This window comes from Lonchura striata, chromosome Z (genome assembly GCF_046129695.1).
Source record: "Lonchura striata isolate bLonStr1 chromosome Z, bLonStr1.mat, whole genome shotgun sequence".
In the NCBI taxonomy this organism is placed as follows: Eukaryota; Metazoa; Chordata; class Aves; order Passeriformes; family Estrildidae; genus Lonchura; species Lonchura striata.
The window spans coordinates 85,004,986-85,027,912 of record NC_134642.1 but is presented as its reverse complement, the minus strand read 5'-3'; the positions used below and the strand labels follow the sequence as shown (position 1 = coordinate 85,027,912).

The 22,927-nt window shown below is 37.0% G+C and overlaps 1 protein-coding gene across 2 annotated transcripts in view; it reads right to left on the bottom strand.

The window, feature by feature from the left end:
- The window catches only part of EDIL3 (EGF like and discoidin domains 3), a 238,745-nt gene that overhangs the window by 138,582 nt on the left and 77,236 nt on the right, over window positions 1-22,927 (bottom strand). Inside the window, exon 3 of one of the 2 annotated variants that reach the window (XM_021551869.3) lies at window positions 3,256-3,285. The exons of the other annotated variant lie outside the window; for it this stretch is intronic. Within the exon in view, the coding sequence (XP_021407544.1) occupies window positions 3,256-3,285 (30 nt within the window). The remainder of the gene's footprint in view (window positions 1-3,255; window positions 3,286-22,927) is intronic. 2 annotated transcript variants of the gene reach the window in all.

Sequence of the window (22,927 nt, the reverse complement as noted above, 5' to 3'; positions counted from 1 at the left end):
AAAAAAATTGGCAAAGTCAAGGAATGGCTCCAGTTAAGTGATGGTCTCAAAGAAGATGTATTTATTACCTCAGCCAAAACCACTGTGTGGAGAGAAGTGAACAAACTGCTGTGCTCTGTCTCATCAGGTGTTGGAAGAATTACTCTTTAATAATTGTAGAAACTACTCCAGGCTCCTTGAGGAGACGTGGGGGGCAATCCATAAAACTATGGGGAAACACTTTTTGGGATGAAAAGCTTCAAACAGCAGGACATCCAGCAGGAGTTTCTTGGTATATTAGGCTTTTAAAAATAATTGTCAACAATGGAGTCTCCTCCCGGTTCAATAAACACTTTTCCAAAATTATGTCACATATGGGTGGGATAAAAACACGTGGAAAAGAGAGAATTTTCCTGAGATTTTCCTAGCTTTACTCAATAATTATTTAATTAAACAATAATTTCATTAAATTATTTTATTAGGTTTGATTTTAAGTCAAAACAAATGAAGAAATACGGCGAAGTGACTCAAAATAATGTTAAGACGTCCACAATGACATAAACTCATAGATATTTAACTGGAAAGAAAAAATAGATCTAGAATAATTCTTACCCATGGGAAAACTTTGTCGAAACAAAGTTTCAACAAAGAAAAAATAGATCTGGAACAATTCTTACCCTAAGAAAAACTTTATGGAAACTGTGAGGAGTACCTGAAAAAACTCCAGGGTTTATCTTTCCTTATAAAGCAACTTGGGTGAAAAACATGGGGTTATAATTAGAGTTTATAATTAGTCTGAAGCATTCTGAAAATCAAGGAACTCCAGTGAGATAACATTTCTATAGAGAGATAGCTTCAGGGCACTTATTACTACAGGATTATAATCTTCATCTTATTGGTTGCAACACTCAAAGTAAAATTTTATATTTTAAAACTTTGCTTCTACGGAATTCCTCTCAGATGTCACTGTCAGAGCAGCTAGACCCTATCCCAAAAAGCAGAGTATGGGAAATAACAGTGTTTCATCCCTTTGGTTAAAGAGGAAAGGAAATTTTAGCTTTGGTCCTGATCACAGGTCAATTAAGTTTGTAATTTTCATAAGAGGTGGAAATAATGTTTGTAATCTTCATAAAAATATTAGATGCAATTTATTCTAGCTCATGGTGTTTCATAAGTGAAGACATTTGTTGGAAAATTACTATGTGCATGAATAATTATTAGATAAATTTCATTAACTGGGGGAAACTTGCTGCACTTTTTTTTGTGAAAAAGAGCAAAATCTGGTATTGGATAAAACTGCCTTTACTAGGCACCTACCACTGAAAGGCTCTAGATGGGTGCACAAGGTTTTGAATGCAGTTTCTTTTTATTTTTCTGCACCCCTGCAATTTTCAAACTGCATGGCTGCATTCCTACCCTGAGGGAAGGGAATTTGCTTTAAGCAGAACTCACAGTTTTAGAAATGCCAATACAATCTGAGAAATAAGTTGTATTAAAACAATCCTGTAAGAGTGCAGAACTAATCTGTTACTTTCAAAGCAGCAACATCTGGTCATATCTTACAGCAAAATCAATAGTAACTATAAATTATGGAGCATCTGAAGAGCTAGCATTGCTTCTAAAGTTTTAAGATAGAAATTAATGTTAGATTGCACTTTATATGTGGATTTTTCTCTTCTTATAAATCATATAGTTCAGCTCACGTGGCTGTGTTATAAATTCCTCTTCCCTCCACTTGAACATTTTCAGCTGATGTACCTGGGTAGCTTGGCCAGATCACTGTTAGGGGCTCTCACAAAAACAGCAGTGGTGTTCAAAGAGGGAGGCCATGATTTTTGGGAGATGCTATAAAAAAATGTGTTTATTTAAACCATTTCCCTAAAGGGAAAATGGCTGGGGGTATTCTTTCCCAAGTAAAAAAAAAACATCCTTTTTAAATGTTTCTGTTGAATGGCTGCAGTACGTTTCTGCTAAAACACTTCCCATGAAAACTCCAAGTCTGACAAATCTCTCAAGAAATTGAGAGTTGAAAGTTGATGTTTAGTAATTAGAATGCATGGTCCATGGGGATGTGTGAGTACTCTACATATTTTCCCCAAATTCCTCTCTTTTCTCTCTTTTGCAGTGCTATTTCTCATCTCAGTCCTCCTTCCTGCTCATTTTGCTGCTACATTCATGTTTAAAGCTCCCTTTTGCTTCTTTCTGTATTCACTTCTAGTCTCTGCTACTCTCCCTCTCTCACATTCTACTCTTGGCTTTGTTCTCTGTCCTTTCATTTATTATTCTCTGCTGTATCCTAATTGCTTATATTGCTCCCAAGTTGTAGGTTAGCATTGTAAACACTGTTCAATCCTTCCTTGCCATCTTCCTCTCTTCATTCACTTTCCTCACCTTTTCTCTTTTGCTCCTCTGGAGGCCTTTCCTTCTTTTAACAAGCCACTATAAAGTGATTCCCCATTTATTTGATGTTTTAGCTCGCTGAGTTTGTACAACTCAGTGCCATTTCAAATATGTTAGGCTGCTCAGTGGCATTCTTCTCTGGTACACTGTCTTCTTTTTTCTTTAAATACTCCCCAGCTAATGGATTGCCAATTAATTAGAAATAGTTAATCTTCACAATAAAATAAACACGATGTGCTTGTGTCTCTCTGGGAGCTCCTAAACTAATTTTTATGACTGTGATGGTAACCATTCTACTGCTTGGCAGCTTGTCAATGGAAATAAAATTTCTCTGAGCAGATACCCCAGCCATTGTTTGGAGAATGTTTTCTTTGAGCACAATGCTTCTGCATCTGCTGGCTTTCTTTTCCCTTCTTTCACTGCTTGTTCCCAGATCTTTAAAGGATGTCAGTTTTGGGGCATCATCCAGGTGACTGAGTTTTGCCAGCATAAAGACAGAGAAAAATCTAACATTTCCCAAAAAAAAACAAAAAAAAAAAAAAAAAAAAAAAACACCAAAAACAACAAACTGATTTTTTTTTCAGCTCCTAATTGAATCATTCTGTATCTGAAGCTTGACATGCCAGTTTAAACATGGAAGAAGGAAGGAATATGTCACTGATATTTTTAAATGCTACAGGAGGATGTTTCCTACTGACTCCAAGTTGAGGTGGAGGAGAAAAAAAAGAAGGGGGAGCAGGCAGAAGAGGATAGATCCCAACTGTGATACAGTTATACCAAGTTATACACAAAATGAAATGGGCTAAAATGATTTTGGTAAAGGCAGCTCTCAAAAAACAGTTACCACAATGCAGATGTAATGTAAATAATTCATACCTGCTGAAGTTGGGTCCTCTTCAATGGAGGCTGTGCAAAAAGGTGTCAGGAGTGGGGAGGGAGGCAGGGACAGAGAATGGGAAGAGGAAGGAAGGGAAAGAGAGAGAGAAAAAGAGAAAAGAATACAAATGAAGAAATCCATGTAATTCTAATGGCTGTATTATATACATAAAAGCAATCAGATAGAACAAAAAACTTTATCCTCATAATTCTCCACCCCTTCTGTTCCACTCAGATTCTTCCCAGCCTGTTGGGAATTGCTGATTCTGGAATTGAGCAGTCAGGGAGCCAAAGTGGCAGTTTTGGGGTGGGCTGTGTGTGCACATGTGTCTGTCAGGGACACAGCTACTCACTGGGCTCTCCATTCCAGATGTTTATTTTCCTAGGAAAAGCAATAAAAATCCTGTCTTCACCTCTCCCTTTTGTTGACAGATAACCATTAAATTGCCTTAAGTTACCATCAAAAAGCACTGATGGCTCTGGACTATCTATTACCCTCACATTCAAAAGAAGGAAACAGACACATTCCCAGCAAAAGTGCATTTTAAAAGTACATCAGTGACCTAATTCCTTCTCTTCTTTTAGTCAGTGTGGTTTATATACACATGCATCACAAAAACAGCCTCTTCACAGCCTTGAAAAACTTTTGGATGACAGTAAAAGCTGAATTCAAGTCTTTCTCACTTGGATACTGTAAAAGGAACCCAGAAGCGAGAGAACTCTCCATAAATGTGATATAGAGTTCCTTCTTGAGACATTAAACACGTGTATCCATACTTTTACTTTTTCTCTTTTAACAACTGCCTGCTGCCAGTTGAAATGGAAGCTCCTCCTGTTTTGATTTCTTGCAGAGCAGTCTCGGACAACACCCCTTCATCCACAGCAAGTGTTGATCCACCTTGATAGAGCTAGCACAGGGCACGGACAAAAAATTTCAAACGTTTCCTCAAACACCACCACCATGCGTGGTAAATTGACATTTTTTTTCCTTTTGCTATAACCCCATGTTTTATGCAGGGAGAAACTAGGAGAGGAGCAGGGAGACCTTCCCTTTTCTTGGCAAAAAAACCTGTCAACACCAAGTGCAATAAACCTTGGTTAATTCAGCACAATATTCTGTATGCAGCAACCAGTACTGAACACATCAGTTATTTCTAATTGCAGGGTAGCATGGTGTCCTTTTGGGGACTGTCAGATCTAATCGAGAGGAAATAATGAATTACTCTCTCAAGCACCAGCCAACCATCTTGTCTCTAGCCACCGTTGTTGGAGGTAAACAGGTGATTTTTATTTCTAAAGTTTGGCGTTCAGATAAACCCTAAAGAAGGCTGCACAAAAAAAAAAAAAATAATAACATTATGTCAGACATAATTTAAAATGGCCTAAACATGGTACTTAGCAGAGCCTTGTCTCCTGTAACTCCTTATTTAATGTTTGAATGTGTGTTTTGAAACTAGATTAATCCATTATGCAGTGTACAAATGTAAAGATAACATCAGGCTTTAACATGTTTTCTTACTACTTAAATTTAAATAAAATGTGTTTGTGGTAGTAGAGGATTTGAAGGTAATGAAAGAAAAGAGGGAAAGTACCACACCACTGTTTTAAACTTGAACTAATCAGCTAAATCATTAATTTAACAACATGAAAGCCGATTATAAACACACACAAAAAATCCCACAAAAAGCAAAGAAACCAACCAACCAATCAAAAAAAAAGCCAAAGAACCCTGATTCCCCAAGCTCCACAAAAACAACAACAACAAGCCCGCAGACCAGAATGTTCAGAATATTTAAATCTCAGAAAAACAGAATCTGAAGTAAATAAACAAACCAAAAATTAAGTCAATAAAGTAGGTTGCAATTTCTCAGGGTACCAGTGGAAGAGACAACTACACAGACAGAACAGAACATGAAAGCAGGAAGTCAAAATTTTACAAATGCCCCAAATCCATATTAGCTTCCAGCTCTACTGCTGCTTGAATGAAAAATAATTCAAAGTACTGGAGACTCTGCTTTAAAACTGGTTAAACAAAATTGTCCAATTATACAAGGAATATTTATTCCAGCAACTGTTTCCTTCAGAATGCTATTTGAATAATATTCTGAGTCTTAATTATCAGGATGAATGGCAGCATTAGCAATTCAAAGCTGGATTCTGTTGCTGCTCTGATGGTTGTTTCAGAGGGACCACTCTGCACTTAGGTACACATCCAAATAAAACAGGATAGCTGAATCTCAGCTGAATAGATCACTCAGATGACAAGATGGCTATGCCAATATGGTTAGTTTTCTGTTTATTTAATTAATTTTGGCTATTTGATTGCTGGTTGAAGCTCATCCAGGAATAGACTATGTTCTTTTCCTGTCTCACTTAGAGTTAGTGAGAACTGCTCTTGCAAAAAGACCTAATCCTACTTGTCAATACTGTATTTCTTTATCCTAGACAGAAATAAAGATGGGTATTAAAAGTGGAGATGAAAATGCAGTTATGAACTTGTTCACAATTCAAACAGACTTCTAGAAAAAAATGAATCTCTTGCTTTTTGTGACAGGATATTTTTCCCCCCCTTTAGATTAATAAACCATGTTTAAAGAAACAGCCTTCAGTAAGACCTTGAGTAGTCAAAGAATACATCTGCTTTTGCTTTATCATACCAGCTCAAATACAGTATCAGCACTCTGCTTTCCACTTCTTAAGGAAATGCACTAAATTACCACACCAAAAATTTCCTGCATGACACAACCTTTATTTTTTTTTTTTTTCCCATCAGCAGTGATTTCGAACACATTTATTTTAAAAACCTATTTATATAATGACTCATCCCCAGGGTAATTATCTGTAATTTACTCTTTGCTGGTTGCAGAGGAGTGGGGAGGGGGTAAGATGGAGTTGCCTTGTTCAGCTGGGCTGGCAGAAGCTGGTGACTCAGTGCTGTGGGTGGTGGGTCCCTGTTGCCATTTTGCCATTTAACAAAAAAAAGGCCCCCAAAAAGGTCACAGACATCTCCAAGTCATGGTCTGGTAACAGCACTGCATGACCTTAAGCTGTAAATTACTTTACAGCTTTAAAACTTTTTCACAAAGCTTTCCTTCCCCTTTTAATGCATCATTCACAAAATATAATAAGATATATGGCAGGAGAGATGTTGGATTTTATCTTCTTAAGAAAAAAATATGATGTTCACTTGGGAAAATTTAATTTTGTTTTTCTTAGAGGGGAATAATACTGAATGACATAAGTGGGATAAAAAAAAAAATCCCAAAAGACACAGGCAGGTTTGGAAAGCTCATATCAGGTGATGTGTCATCCAACATTAACTTAAGAGAGATAATGCAGAAAGGCAATGCTTGGATAGTATCTGAATATCTGTGCCAGACTCCTGATTATTTTTGTTACAATGGCAGAAACCTTGACAGGTCTGGAAAAAAAAAAAAAATCTGAATTTTGAAGCATAAATATCTTGGTTTAGGCAGATCCAGTGTAACAGCTTGCTATGCAATGTTACATCTTATGACACATAACACTAGCTTTGCATTATATTAAGCTTAGCTTGTGTTAAGTTTATATTAATGTTAATTTTTTTTAATATTCACATAAAATGTTATACTCATATACATAGGAATAAAATTAGATGTATATGGCACTATCCCTATGGAAAATCTGTACAAGAAGTCCACAAAATTATCCAAAGGAACAGTAAGCTCCAAGAGAAAATACCATTTTTCTGAGTGCAGCATCAAAAATAAATTAGTCTGCTCAGCATCAAATCTCAGGGGTCTCAGGGGACCTGCGTGCAAGGAAGACTGACTGACTTCCCAAAATCTCAGCTGTGGTCATTAAGAATGTGATTTTAATGCTACTGATGTTTCACTGAAAACATGTGTCTAAGAATGCTGTCTGTTATTCAGCATCCACAGGCCCTTGGAGCAGCATTCCTGTTTTTACACTCATTCATGAGAAAAAGGAAAAAAAACCCCAAAACATAAAAAAAACCCTGAAAAAACGCAACAAACACCCCAAAGAAACAGACAAGAGAGGCACAGCAGAACGAACAGAAATGAAGAAAAACAAAGCCAGAAGGAGCACGCCAGGCCCCTCACCAGTGCATGGCAGAGATAACTCTCCATGAACTAATGAAACTCAGCTTGGGTGACAGATGTTCGATGGAAAACAAATATATTAATTAAGAAACCCCAAAAATGGCCCTTGGCACTTAGTAGAGGAGATGTATCACTTTCCACAGGTTTACATCGATTTAAGCACTTAAAATCTATGGAAAAACTTACTCTTTCTTCATTGTTTTATTTCAAGAAAAACATATTCTAATAAAAAAGTGGTTGTCTGAGCAAAATGCCGTGTATTATTAAAATCCAGAACGTTTGGTCTTAAAATGACAATCTTATAAATGCCAAAGAAAGCACCTAATACATTCTCATTGGTCTTCCTTTTATACCAATCACCAGGGCCATCAGTGCTGAAGGAGAATATGTTTAAATATAAAATAAAAAAATTGTTTAGGCATAATACTATATTTTATAGAAGGCAAGATTAGGAAATGATTTTTTTTTTTAAGTGCCTTCACATTTACACCTCTCTAGAACAAGGCAGGAGTGCCCCGGTGTTTGTCAGGATGACCTTTCTTATGGAAAACAATGAAAAGAAGTTAAGTTTTAAAGCAATTCTTGAGTTCTTAGTCAGCCCCAGTTCCAGCACTGCCAAAGGCACAACACTACTGAAAATTGTAATTCTAAAACCAGGAGGAGTCTGCCATGCCCCTGAAATATCACACAGTTTTACACACACACACACATGATGCCATATGCAGATTTGAGAATATGTGAATGCTCCAAAAGGACAGAAAATGTAATGAGGAGTTGCCCCTGGCACTTTGGTGTCCAAAAAATACCTTTTTGTACCCAAAAAGGTAAAAGTGAATAAGGCTGCAAATCAGTGTGCAAATAAGTCTTTGCTGCTGTAAGTGTCAAAGAGCCCTCTCCAGTAACCAAATGAAGAATCTTAAAATAAAATGCTAAAAAAAGGCTGTAAAATGCAGTTTTAGCAGTAGGTACCTGCTAGCATCTGTTATTGTGGATGCAAAAACCTACCTGGGAAATCCCCACAGTCACAGATAGAAAGCTCTGCCTTTCAAGCCAAAAGATTTCATCTTTTCATATTTCAGTCACTTGCCTGAAGCTGTTCCACTTGGTTGTTTTGTGTGTTTTAAGGGAAATTTTACTACCTGTTCTTATGTGAATGCAGAATTTTAAAATAACATCACATACCACGCTGCAAAGTCATAATGGTGATAATACTTTTTATTTTATGGCTATCCTCCCACCTGGGGGAGAAAACAAAAAAATGCAATAAAAGCCCACTCAGATGTTCACAGGATTTTTGCTGGCTCTGGGCTGGTACAGGAGGCTGGATTAGGTCTCTTCGTGTGGTATTTTATCTGTACCACACAACCTGAAAATATTCTATATACAACATCCAGCAGCATAAAAAAGGATTCAAAGGGCCATAAAAATGCCCCAAACAGATGAGAAAACAGCAGTTAAGACAAATAAACACCAAGTCTATTCAGTCCTGTAATATCATTCACTAATCTTAATGCGTGAGCTTTCTGTCACTGTATTTGCCACTTTTAACCCCAAAATAACTTCAACCAGCTGTCCTGCTGCCAGGCAATTTCACCCAGACTATCCACTTTTCCTTGAGGAAACACATACTGGGAAGTTAAATAAGCACACAGGAAGGCCCAGAGACTTTCAAACCCTAAAATTTCAGGGTAAGTATGAATCCTGAAATTATCAGTACTGTCTCGAATAGTTTGTGAGTTTTGGCAAATTATCTAATGTGCCAGTTGCAAAGATTGTGCTGCCACCCTTTCTGGGCAAGGAAGCTGTATAAAACAGCAGGAAGACAGAAACTTTATCATAAAACCATTAAGATTTGTCTTGAAACACTGAGCTACCAATATTAAAAGTCTTTGGTTTGAAATTAGACGAAAAGGACTCGACAGCCTTCAGTTCCACAGAAAATGCATCATAATTAATAAAACTGCATAGGACCAGGGGCATACACTTCTTGTGGAAATAACTGCTTCATTATAGGCCCTACAAAATAATTGACTGCTTTTTTCCTTATATTTATTCACAGTAAGTCTATAGTGCCCAGTCCAGCATGACTGGGGGCTGGCACTCTGCTTTAACAACACAACACGATCTCCATCACGGGAAACCCAAATTGCATAAGGTGCCAGGAGGAGAATTCAAAGGAGCAGATGGCAGATAAAACAAGGGATGTGGTCTTGGAGAGGTCCCACGCAGGGAGACACGTCGCTTTGGTTCAATGTGTGTTTTTTAATTGTTTTTCATTAAATTCAGGAACAAATAAAATGCTCTACCATAAAACCACACAGCATGAATACAGGTGTGGGAGAAGAATCAAGTTCTGGTGCAAGAAAGGCAAAGAAGATATTTTTAAATGAATAAAACACTATTTTCATTGTTCAGGTGGAGTTTGGAGACTGGAACTTCTTGCTTAAGGAATAAAAGACACACAAGTACTATCTTCTAACTTTTCTGGTTGGACAGAAACAAAAGAAGATCCTATGAACTTTGCAGCCAATATTGCATTTATATTCAGCTTCAGCACAACGAGAAAAAATACCTATCTGAATCCATTATTGTTTAGCATTGAAAAATGTATGTCAAAAAATATGTGTGATATAGACTGTGGCAAAACGGTGTCAGTAATACCCAATTTCAATAAAACACTGCCCTAATCTAGATCTCAGAAATTTATTACCACAGATCTGGGGTTAAAAACAGTGATAATAAGCCATATATCAATTTGTCAAAGGGTACCTGCAGAAGCCATGCTTAAGCCAGAGCTCTTTAAAAATAATACATTGTTCTACCCTGAAATATGACTATTCCTTCCTAAAGTAAGGAAGCTTACTTTAAAAGTTGGCCAATTTTAACAAATTTCTGCATCCTACACTGGTTTTACGCAACACACAAACTTCTTTGCTGAGACCTGCACTTCAACAAAGAGGAATGCCAAACGAGAAGCATGCTCAAGTGTAAAAAAAGGTATTTTTTTTTCTCTTGCTCACAAAAGTATCGGTTTGCAAGGTGCAAAGTAGGCAAAAGGACTGTGATAGAAAATAGAAAAAATACACCTGGCGTGATTCTTCTCAGAAATGCTGCATTTTTCCTCTTAATTTTCCATCTATGTAATTCTTAATTTTATTCAGAAAATAACTAGAAATTTAGGCCTTTTCTCATGAACAAGGGAAGATCATTTGGACTGATTTTTCTCTTATCTTGGTAAATAAAACAGCTGACCAGAAGCCAACACTTGAGCATCCTCTCTGAATTCACCCCTGAAAGAAACATTTTTACAGCAGCCATCAGTGAGCACTTTGGTGCTCCTCCATGCCCTTCACTTTTCATTAGTGTAGGAGTTGGGACTATTGATTTTGAGTTCTTCTCTCTTTTTTTTTTTTGTTTTTAAAAGATGTTTTTATTTCATCCTGAGCATATGGATTTTTCTGTGTCTCACCCACTTCCCCATACATTTCTCAGAGCACATTTGTTCATTTTCAGTGCAGGGTTTTGGGTTCTCAAGGGGTGCTTAGCACCCTTTCTTGTGGCTGCAATTCAAAACCCTTCCCAACCAGCACCTCCCACTTGGAGAAAAAAAACAGCTGCCAGGCTCTGGAGTGCTGTGCTAAAATTCTGCCCTTCATTTTTGGATTTTCCCCTCTTCTGTTCTGCAAACAGATGGCAAAACCTCTCCTTGCTGGAAGGCAATTATCCTTCCAGCTGATGTTGGATGGAGTCTAGAAGTCTTCCACACATTCTGGTCTCACTGTGCGCCGTCGCAGCCCACCACAAAAACAAGGAGTGCTATTATAATCTGCTCTCCTTGGCACTGGAGATGCTGGAAATGCTTTTAACTTTGGGTCGTTTCAGGTCAGAATGATGAAAATCAATGCATTTTGTCCTTGCTCCTTGTTCAAGTAATGCCTTGTGTCTGTCAAAAAAAGAAAAAGGGTGCAAAGAAATGGGGCATGCACAGGCACAGCTGGGCTGGAGGGACAGGACAAGGGGGAATGGCTTCAAACTGAAAGAGGACAGGGTTAGATGGGATTTTGGGAAAGAATTCCTGGCTGGGAGGGTCTGGGACCTTGGCTGCCCAGAGGCTGCCCCTGGATCCCTGGCAGTGCCCAAGGCAAGGCTGGACACGGGGGCTGGAGCAGCTGGGACAGTGGGAGGTGTCCCTGCCATGGCAGGGGGTGGAACAAGATCTTTAAGGTCCCCTCTAACCCAAACCATTCTGAGATTTTATTGTTATTGAAATATGCTAAATTTAAAAGCTTGATATCCTTTCTTCTTCCATAGTCTTCCTCTCAAGCATTCAGGGTAAATACATTAAGTGTTTCATCCTGGAGATCTGGGTAAAGGACCAGCAGATACTTCAGATGGTCAAGAAAGCCTGAGCTGGAACTTCACAGAATCACAGAATAATGAGGTTGGAAGAAACCTCTAAGATCATCAAGTCCAACCTATGCCCTGACACCACAACTAGACCATAGCACCAAGTCCAGTCTTTTTTTAAACACATCCAGAGGTGGTGATTGCACCACCTCCCTGGGAAGACAATTCCAGTACTTTATTATTCTTTTGGTGAATTTTTTTTTCCCCTAATATCCAACCTGAACCTTCCCTGATGTAGCTGAGGCTGTGTCCTCTTGTTCTGTCAATTGCTGCCCAGTGGAAGAGATGGACCCCACGTGTCTAGAACCTCCCCTCAGGAAGTTGTGGAGAGCAATAAGGTCACTTCTGAGCTTCCTCTTCTCCAGGCTGAACAACCCCAACTCCCTCAAACATTCCTCATAGAGCTTGTGTTCCAAATCCAAACTTGATTGATTTTCATTACTCTTAAATGCATTTAACAAAATATAAATTACCAGCTTGTCTTCTCCATCAACTGCTCAGTTCAGGACAAAACTTGAAAAATAATATTTTGTTGTTTGTTTTCCTGTTTTTTAGTTGTTTTCTTTTTCCCCCAACCCCTATAGTTTAAAAAAGTATATACATTAAGTAGAAGTGGAAAACTTTTCATTTGGGTCAACCAAAAAAATTTCCATGCTTGTAGTTAATCAACTCAACTTCAATCTTTTCAAGAGACAAAAACTCACCCATTTCAGAGCACTTGAAATAGCCTTTTTAAAAGTTCAAAATTAGGCAACAATAAACAGTGTCTCAAAAATTAAAAAAAAAAGTAATAATACATTTTTATACATATTTTCCTATATTTTTTATGTTGAACTTCTTTCTGTTAGTTTTTAGGTCAAAGATATGTGTTAGTTTTTAAAGTTAAAAATTCCTTCTGAATTTAACACGCACTCATGAATAATTTGCATGGCCCCCATGGCACTTTCCTGTTAATATTCATGCAAGGAAAAGTTCAGGTTCAGAACTGGGTGATCCAAATGCTAACAGATGCAGTTTTACTGCATTGTCAATTGCTCAACTTTATACAGCATTATTAATGTTAACATTAAACACTGACTTAACTATGTCAGTGGAGTTGCTGAAATCTTACAAGGACTTAAATTAAAGACAAAGACAAAATGCAAAAGGCAGAAATTAATCCCCAACACTAATTTTTCCTCCACCAAAACCTTTCTTCACCAAGAATTTTGGGATGGTTTCAGCGAACAGAAAATATTCCTCTTAATGAAATCCATTGGAATATTAAAATTTACCTTAAACCACCCATTTTAAAATCTGTGCTAATTACTGTATACAGCACTCTGCAAACTCTTTCTACATCAAAGATTGTAGTGACTAAGTTGAAGGTACGTTGAAGAAACCAGACATAAAAAATATCAGTCATGAAATATTCATCCGTTGAGCAAATTGCTCCACTTCATAAATATTCCATGTTTTAACCTAGAGAATTTTATCCATGACTCTGCATTAAAAGGACAAAATGACACACTACAAATTTAAAAAAAAACCACACACAAAGATGTATATTCAAACATACAAGCCCTACTCTACATAAGCCGACAGAGAAAAGTGTCTGCTAAAACAAAACAGCCATTATTTGGCTGGATTATCTTCACTTATCTGTCATCTTCCTGATTCTCTGTTACACACAAAGCTTTTTAAATGAGATGTATTTTATAAGTATAAAAGTGACTGACTGAATTTAGTGTCTCCTGCTGACCTCGAACAAATCAATGAAATACAGATTTATATTACTTTTCACTAGCTGTGCTTCTTTTACTGTACTATCTTCCAGTTTGGGAATTATTCTAATGGCCCCTCACACTACTTTACCAGAGCTTAGTTTAGCCATGACCAAATCCCAGTTTACAACTCCAGGAAAATTAATTCCTCTGTAATTAGGTCAGTCTTTCCCAGTAGAAAGTGATAGTGAAAATTTTGCTACCATTTTGCCATCACGAATGCAAACCTCAATAAGTCCAAGGCTTGCTGAGGTTCTTTCCAGCTCTTTCCCAAAGTATTTTCAATCTCCACTCCACATGCAGCTCCAAAATTCTGGGGAAGGCCAGTACTTACTGACATTTCTGCATTAAGGTAATCAATCGGGCCTCAAAAGAAAGGGCTTTTTCCCCGCTTTATGTTTTTCTGTTTGTTCTTTTTTTTTTTTTTTTTTTTTTTTAATTGGGCTTTTTTTGTTTGGTTGTTTAATTTTGGTTTTTTTTTGTTGTGTTTTTTGGTGGTTGTGGTGTTTTGTTTCTAGGGGTTTTTTTGATTGTTGGTTGAGATATTGATTGGTTGGTTGGTTTTGTCTTGTTTGGGTTTTGGGTGTTGATTTTTTTGTTTATGTTTTTGTTTTGTTTGTTTTGTTTTTTCTTTGGTTGGGGTTTTAAGTTTGGTTTGGTTTTTTATTTGGTTTTTGTTTTGTTTGATTTGGTTTGGTTGTTACTTTTGGTTTGTTTGTTTGTTTGTTTTAATTCTTCCAGAATTTTTTGTTCTCCTTGGGGGACAGGAAAGCTGAATTAGATAAACTTTCCTTTTCTCCTTCATTCTTATACCTGATTTACCATGCAACTTAAGCACTGACAGCAAATTGGGTAACTTGGTAAAAACTAAGAAATAGCAGATGCTCTTTGTTTCCAAATAACATTAAGGAGGAAAGATGTTAATGGTGTATCCATGTTATCCATAAAAACTGAACCAGTAAACTTAAGCAAAATAAAGTGTTTTCTGTCCATATTCCTTCCTCTTCAGGTTCTAAAGTCCTCTGGCCTTTCTTAGACACCTTGAAGCCTTTTAAGGATATTTTTGATCAATTTTCTTGCTCTCCACTCCATAGTGGAGTAGGGGATGCTGTTTTTTCCTTTAAAAAAAATCTGATTTATTGGTCAAAAAAAAATCCTTCTGAACAAAGTCTTGAAAATCAGTTAAAATTTCTGACTTCTGCAATGAAATTATACCTGGAAGTTGCCACAACCTTGTACTTTGTTTTCATAGTTTGTTTTTCTCTCTTTTCTTTCCAGTAAGAGCAAACATCATCACCACAGTGCCAGTTGTACCTGATGCTATGATAACTCAAGAATTCAGCTGGACCCACAGCAAGCCCATGTTTAAGAATACTTCTAAAATGCGTTAAAAATGCTCAATAGTACTAAAAAATTACGATTTCTCATCCAATTTTATATTGAATTACAGCCATTGAGAATATTTGGGTTTGAATAATATCTACAATATCCAGTTGTCTACATGACAGTGGTTCTGCTGAGTGTCTGCAGGCCAGATCAACACCTTTTCCTTTTCAGCTTTTCCATCAGCAATTTATACTGTAAATATAGTCTTTTATATTGTAAATATTTCCTATTTACAAAATGATCAAATAATTGCAGTATCACAAAATTATTTAAGTTGGAAAAGACTTCCAAGATATAGAGACCAATCTGTGACCTAAGCCCAGCTTGTCACTTCTCTGGTTTTTCTGGCCACACTATTTTTGATACAAATCCTCCTGCTGTTTTATATGCCATCCATTTTCCATCATCTCACCTACTCTTTCTCAATAATAAGAATAAATAATGCAGTCAGCAAGATTCCTGGACATCGAGATATAAAAGATCTTATAAAAAAAAAAAAAAGTAAGCACATAAAATAAATTTGGCGCCTCCTATAATGATTTTAGAACAGATTTGGGTTAAGCTTTCCAGCCCTTGCATATACATTTCAACAAGGTTTCAAGGTTTGAAAATATCAAAGAAAGAAAAAATTAATAGAAATGTTACCACAACAGGAAACAGTAGAAATAATCAGATGGGGGTTAGAGTGTGCTGTTGCTTGATTGATTAAAACATAAATAGAGAAACACCTGAGCACTATTTACACATAGAAAATAAATCCAGTGCTGAAAAGCTGTTTTAGTTCGTTCATTTGTTTAATTGTTGGCACCCACCTCAAAACAAGAAGTGATATTTTTAGATGAAGTTGTAACTGCAGGTTGTACCACAGTGGCACTCAGGTCAAGGAACAGGAGGGGAAAATAATCCCTGAAATACTCATAATCTAAACAATGCCATTTCCCAATTATTCTAGAGCAGAGACTGCCAGTTAGATCAGATGGGCTTCTCTCACCTTATCAAAATCCCTTCTCTATATCCCCTCATCTTCCTGGATTTATCCTATTTGTAAGATTCCTGGGGAAAGCAAAACTTGGGGGTGGCTTTCTGGACAGCAGGCAGAAATATTTGGGTGTGATTTACAGAGGTCACCCTGCATATCCTAGTGATGGCCTCTTCTACTCCTAATGTGGATGAATCCTGACAGACAGCCACAAATCTAACTGTACTCAAGTTATAACTGGTAAATAATGGGCCCTGAGCACCTGTAAAAAATGTTTAAGTGCATGCAGACTATTTGTTAACATTTTTTATTTGTCCTAGTCTCTGTGAATGCAAAGCACTTGTGTCCTCAGCTCCTCTGCCAACGAGTTTGGTAACGTTTCTCCTGTCTGAGACCATATTTCCCATGCTCCCAAACAGTGGAAATGTGTGGTCCTGCAGCTGATGTAGCATTACAGATCCCACTAAACTGCCAAAAAAACCTCAATTTCCCTGAAGTTTCTCTGGAACTGTGCAGCCACTTCCCTCTCCCTGTCTTGTGATGCTGTTCAACTGCCTTGCCAGGCTGCTTTGATTCCTTTTTAATCAGGCTGCTTTCATCACTTTGTTCATCACAGTGTTTCATCACTGCTATGTTTCACTGTACTGCACTCTGGTTTTCTATTAATCACATCCTCTTTGCTGCTCCAGCTCTCACCAGACAGGGTGTTGCCACTGTGATTCGGGTACCACACACTGGCTAACGACATGAAAAAGAAAATTTTCTATGTTTACGTTGCTAAATTGTCTCTTTCCTATCCAAATATGGTCGTGAAGGCTGTAAAAATGCAAATAAACTAGATTTATAGTGCCACCCACAAGTCCTGTCTACTCTCCTACTCAACCTGTAGAGTTCTCAGGCTCCAAGTAGAATTGTCACATCAAGCCAAGTGCCTTCAGCACAGAAAATCTACATTTTAGGGCTGCCAAGTCAAAGCAGAACATTGTAGCTACTATGGACCATTTTGAATGAACACAGTTCATGAGAAATGCAGATGCAACACTCCCTGTTAGGGAATATGAAATTAACTTCAGTGGCAAGTGAAATTATTTTAAAAAGCCATTTAATTCAATGCTTATTAGCCAGATTATGGTAATTTTATTATATAATTTTCCTGAACAAGGGTCAGGTATTTCTCCTAAAGTATTGCCAGCAGTTTGATTTCAGCCAGATCAGAGAAAACCTGTGTAATTTAATTCTTTAAGTATTTTACTGTAAGATGCATGAAATAAACGCTTGACACATCCCAGTTCTAATCAGTATCAAGATACATAGCCTGCTAGTTTAATATTTACATTCCTTATTTTAGTAAACTTTTTTTTTGTTCCATAGTCTTTGGGCATTCATTTATCCAGCTGCAATGCCTGAAACACAATTAATTTATTTTATTTTGAGTTACTGATTCTTTTAAACTGCTCAGGTTTCCTCCTGCCTGAGAGGGCGAGTGATGAAGGCACTGATGTTTCAGAAGCATGCACCACCTTGAATTCAGATTGAAATATTTATTTGCTTTGTTTATGCTACATTGGTCAGGATCTGTTGTTTTAATATGAGTAAAACTGATCCCAAAGTCACCACCAGTGAGGGCAAAGTTAATCCACTGCTCACTTTTGTTGCTGACTTAGGCTAATGTATTGTTCAGCTACGAGCTAATGACTACTGCAGATGTTTCCTATTTCATGCCAGGAAAAGCAGAAGCTGAAATTAAATATTTTCTTTTTATGACTGTCATCGTTCCTCTTATAAATTACAGCCCATTCAGTCATATTTTTGAATAAATCAAATGACACTGACAATGCAGTTTTCCTATCTGCAAAAATTAATCTTAAAGGACCAAATTCTGGCCTCATTAGACTGTTCATAATGAGTAATATAACTGATGATTAAAAAGTTGACCTGCCTAAGAAGAAGAGGAAAGTAATAAGGATTTTTAATCAAGACACGCTTCTCTCTCTCAATTGCAGCAAGATTACATTTGTACTTGAAAATGTTGGCATACATCTGTCTTCATGTTATTTCACACCCTTACAGCCCTCATCTTAGTTAAGACATGGAGAAAACCAAGACCACTTCAAAAAATGATTTTTATTTGACTTAATGTCAATTCAAATTGAGTTGGACAGAACTGGATCCTTAATATGAACTGGATGTTTTATATTTCTTGATAATGGTAATATAATACACTGAGATTTAGCTCTTAAAAATATTTTTCTTACTGGGTTCTCAGGGTTTCAAGTCTTGATCCACAACCAGGGTTCTGCTGAAAGCCTTGATGTCACCACTGCCTGCACAAATGCAGATTTTGTGCTAACACAGGGTTGCAAAAACTTCTCAGAACCTTTTCTCAGGTGTATCTATGTAGTTAAGAATCTTTATAAATGATAAAAACCCTTCCTTGCCACAGTAGGAATGTTTTTAGTTTGTACTCTCCCAACAGGAGAAAGATGGTTAATGTAGGGGGAAAACACATCTGCCATAAGAACATGGTTTTTGTGTGAAGGACTAAACTCAAAAACATGGCTTGGGAAATCTGAAAATGATGTGGCAGTGTTTTATGCTGTCTTTAATCACCGTTAGAAAAGTATATTCTGCTGAGTCCCATAATACTCACTGAGAATACAATTTTTATCTTTATTAAATGCAAGTTGATGGAACTGAGCTTTTCACCCCTTCTAAAGCACGAGTCACTGAAACTGCTGAATAAATTAGGAAACAATAAATGTTTTTAAATTACAATATGGATAACATAATAATATGTTATTATCGTGTTGGAGAAGAAATGGCCATAAAATATCTCAGTTCTTCATCACATTTCCAATAACATCTATCTTTTCTTCAGGTACATCCTTTCTTGTCACCTCCCCATTGATGGCTTTTGCAACAACACATCTGACAGTCTGGGGACTAACATACTACTTTTTCTTCTTGCTTTCTTGTTGTTTTGTTGTTTGCTTTTTGTTGTTGGTTTGGTTTTATAATGGGTATTAAACGTTCATTCATAATGAATTCATTTAAATTTAAATGTGCTTTTGAAACTGATGCTGCTTCCAGTCCATGTTGGAAATGAGACAAAGGCATCATCAACAAATGAGAATTTTTTTTTCTGCCCTGGTTCTGTCTGCATTGTGAAACACATCAGACTCCATGAAAACTCCTAAATACATTTAGAAGGAACAGAAACTCTAAGGCTGTTGCCACAGCAGCAGTAGTTCTTTCCTCTCCAGTTTTCCCTACACCTGAATTTAGAAGGACCAGTTGAGCAAACAGAGTCAGCAGAAGCCAAATAGTTATTGCTGTTCAAAGCCACGAGGAGCTACAAAAAATACTGGCTGGGATTTAGAGAAAAGACTCTGGAATTTACAGATATCTTGGATTTTCCCTCTGAAACTCTGAATCCACAGGCAGATCACTCCCAACCCTGTCTTCCAGAGTGAGGTATCCTATGCAGGATAAATGTCTGCAAGCCCTGTAACTTCTTTCCCTGATCTTTTTTTGCTGGATAAAAGGAGCAAAAAATTGCATTACCCAGAGGACACAACCTTCTGCAATAACCTATGTTTGTGTGGATACAAAGTGAAAAGGCCAGGAAGAACTGTCCATGAATGGAAATGCAATACGTGAAGCATCTCCGTGAGGATTTGAAGACCGAGCTTTTTGTATGCTGCTGTCTGATGGATGGCAGAACCAAACATTCCAGGATATTTTGACCACTTCTGTTAGGCTGTGAGGAGGTAAGTGTAGGACATCATTAAGGCTGGGAGAATTTGGATTGTTCAGCCCACAGAGGTGGATTTGGACTGAGCTCAGGGTGGCCTGGCAGGAAAGATGGAGACAATGGACAAGGGCTGCAGGGACAGGAGCCAGGGAATGGCTCCACTGCCCCAGGGCAGGGCTGGGTGGGACACTGGGAATGAGGAATTGTTCCCTGGCAGGGTGGGCAGGGCTGGGATGGAATTCCCAGAGCAGCTGGGGCTGCCCCTGGATCCCTGGGATGCCCCAGGCCAGGCTGGACACTGGGGCTGGAGCAGCTGGGACAGTGGGAGGGGTCCCTGCCATGGCTGGGGTGGCACTGGGTGGGCTTTGAGGTCCCTTGCAACCCAAACCATCCTGGGATTCCAGGATCATAGTGCTATGGATATAGGTAGGCAAACAAAGCAGAATGTATATGCATGTCCCATACCTGTCCATTTGAAAAAAAAAAAAATAAAATTAAAACCTCACACGCATTCATGCAGATTGGGATTAGATATCTGTCAAAAGCATAGATCAGAAGTCTGGAACTACACATATTTGCACCAATTAAGCATGAAGTGACACATGAACCAAGCAGAATCACAAACATCAAGGAAGCTGAAGTGGGATTTTGCCAAATCGTGAAGCTCTTGAACTGTGCCTCACTCTTTTCCTAATTTCAGAGACAAAAAATTAAGGTCAGGTCTGAATCAAACTTTTGCATTTTCCAGACTTCATAATTCCCTGATTTAGAGTGGTGCCATTCCAGTGCATGTTTTAAAGTGAAGATGGTATTGATAACTTGAGAGTTTGTACCTCAAATTAGCATTCTAATATTACAGATGTAGCCACAGGGGAGCAGCTGAAACATTAATTTCAATCTTATTGATTAATTTCTTCTGACCTAGGAAATAATATATTGACTCTCCTAACTCATGGTGCAATGTCAGTTCTCAAGCAGGTGTTCAGCTCAAGTAATGCACATGAAATACTAGCTCTGCAACCATAATTCAGCATGAAACCTCATGCCTTAATAATTCTGGTCATTAATATAGCATAAATATAAATTAATTATTATTAATCATTATTTTATAGCATCATCTAGTAGGAGAAAGCTGTACACCCGTGATACAACCTGAAAAATACCCCTCAAAATCAGTATTTCTAAGTTGAATTATTAATATGCTTCAGACAGTCAGGATTTCATTCAAGTCCTCATTATCCTCATTATCTATGAATGCACAAAAAAGATGAGCATGTGGCATGTAGTATCTTTACACCCCAAAAGAACCATCCCAGATAATTTACTGAGTAAAGGAAGGAAGAAAAATGGTATTTCATCCTTGTTATTAACACCTGACAAGAACAGGTACAGCACAGGAATGTCTGGCTAAATAGCAATAAATTCAGACCAAAAATAAAACCCTAAAATGGGTTAGGAAAGGTGGACAGCCCTCTGGCACTTCCTGTTATTTTGACTGACAATTTTCATAGCTAACTATTTTTTATTATATTTTATTATATTATATCATATATAATTCCCCTGTTTTCTAGGTTCCTTGCAACAAAATATGCATTCATTCTGTAGCCTAACAGGAAAAAATTCAGGCATAAACTTCTTATGGAGTTCCCATAATTACACTTATATTTGGGGGAAAAAAAGAAGGAAAAAAGAAACAACAACAAACCCTTCAAGAACACAAGCATTTAGTTACTCCCCTTAGGAAAATGTAATTTTTGGAGTAAATTAATCCCTTGCTGAAAGAAGTTAAAAGGCCTCATCTGATTTATATCAGTATAACTCTTGTACATTCTGCTAAAACTGTAGAGGTTTTAGAAGAGCAACAGTGCTCAACGCCATCAACATACTAAAGAAAAAGGTTTATTTGCTCAAGACAATAATATTTTTATATATATTCCAGTTTAAAATCTTCAACAAGTTCATTTACTATTCTGGAACTGAAAAAGAAAATTGTAAGAGAGCAGATATATCATTCCACAGTATTTTAAATACTTACGGGAATTTTGCATATGGATGATGAACACCAAAGACCCTTAAGCAAGTGACTTAATAGAGATTTTAAATCAAAAAAAGGAATAAGCACAGAAAGGAAAGAGATGACAGAGAGTTACACAGTGAAAAGAAATTTCTGAGCTACTAAATAGCAAGTTTTTTCCAGTTAGAAATATTAAATTTGTTAGGAAAACATTTATGTTCTTGTTCTTCTGCTTCTGAGCAGAAGTATTTTTATTATGGGAGAAAAGCAAAAGGGTTCCTGAACTATTACAGCTATTTTTTTTTTTAGTAGCAAAGATGTATTTCCTTCATTCATTACTTAAAAACAAGTAAAAGTACATGGAGAGAAGAAAGCAAGAAAAAGTGATGCCAAAGCATAATGTATTTTGCTCTGCTTAATGAGCCCTTTATATAAATAGTTTTGAAAAAAAAAATCTGGTAAAAAACTTAAGAGGAAAAGGAAAAAACAACAATAATGTCCATCTGTCTCTGGATCCAATGTTCAGCTTTTAATTTGTGTTTCTTTTACTCTGGAACCACATTCCATTTAGAGCTTGCATTAAGTTCAACACCACCAGGTTTTCCATCTGATAATTTTTTCCTAAGAAGTATAAAATCTTCTAATCTGAATCTCCTAGGATGCCAGAATTAACATCTCATTAAAGACCAATTTGCTTTTTCAGCTAAAGAATCAGCTTCCTTCTGGCATTTTTATTTTTTAGAAGTTGCTTCCATACTGTTGAGTCACATCCTTCTACATAAAAATCCAGGAGAAAGCTATATTATATAAAATGGGAAAACAAACAGAGGCAGCGCTTCAATAACATTTCTTAAGTCAAAATTTTGTAAAAAATTATGTTGTCTGGTCTCTTAAAAACCACCAACACTATTTAGTTTGCATTAGCCAAGAAACTAAAGGAACAGGAAAATAAAGCTACTACCCCATTGCTAGCAGAACGAAATAGCAATTAATCCTGATTATCATGATACATAGTGATTCCTAATTGGAAATAGTTAATAATTCCTAATGAGTTGTCGATTTCAAAAGTCCAAAAAGTCCTGCAATAATTAATTTATCTAGAACCTGAAAACCTCTAGTATTTGTCAATGATAATGGTATACATAAAAAAAAATTATCTGGTAATACAAACTGTTTTAAGGGCAGTAGCAATTGACTAGGAACAATAAAATAGAGATTGTTTCCATGTTATAATAATAATAATAATATTTCAAAAGTGATGAGAGA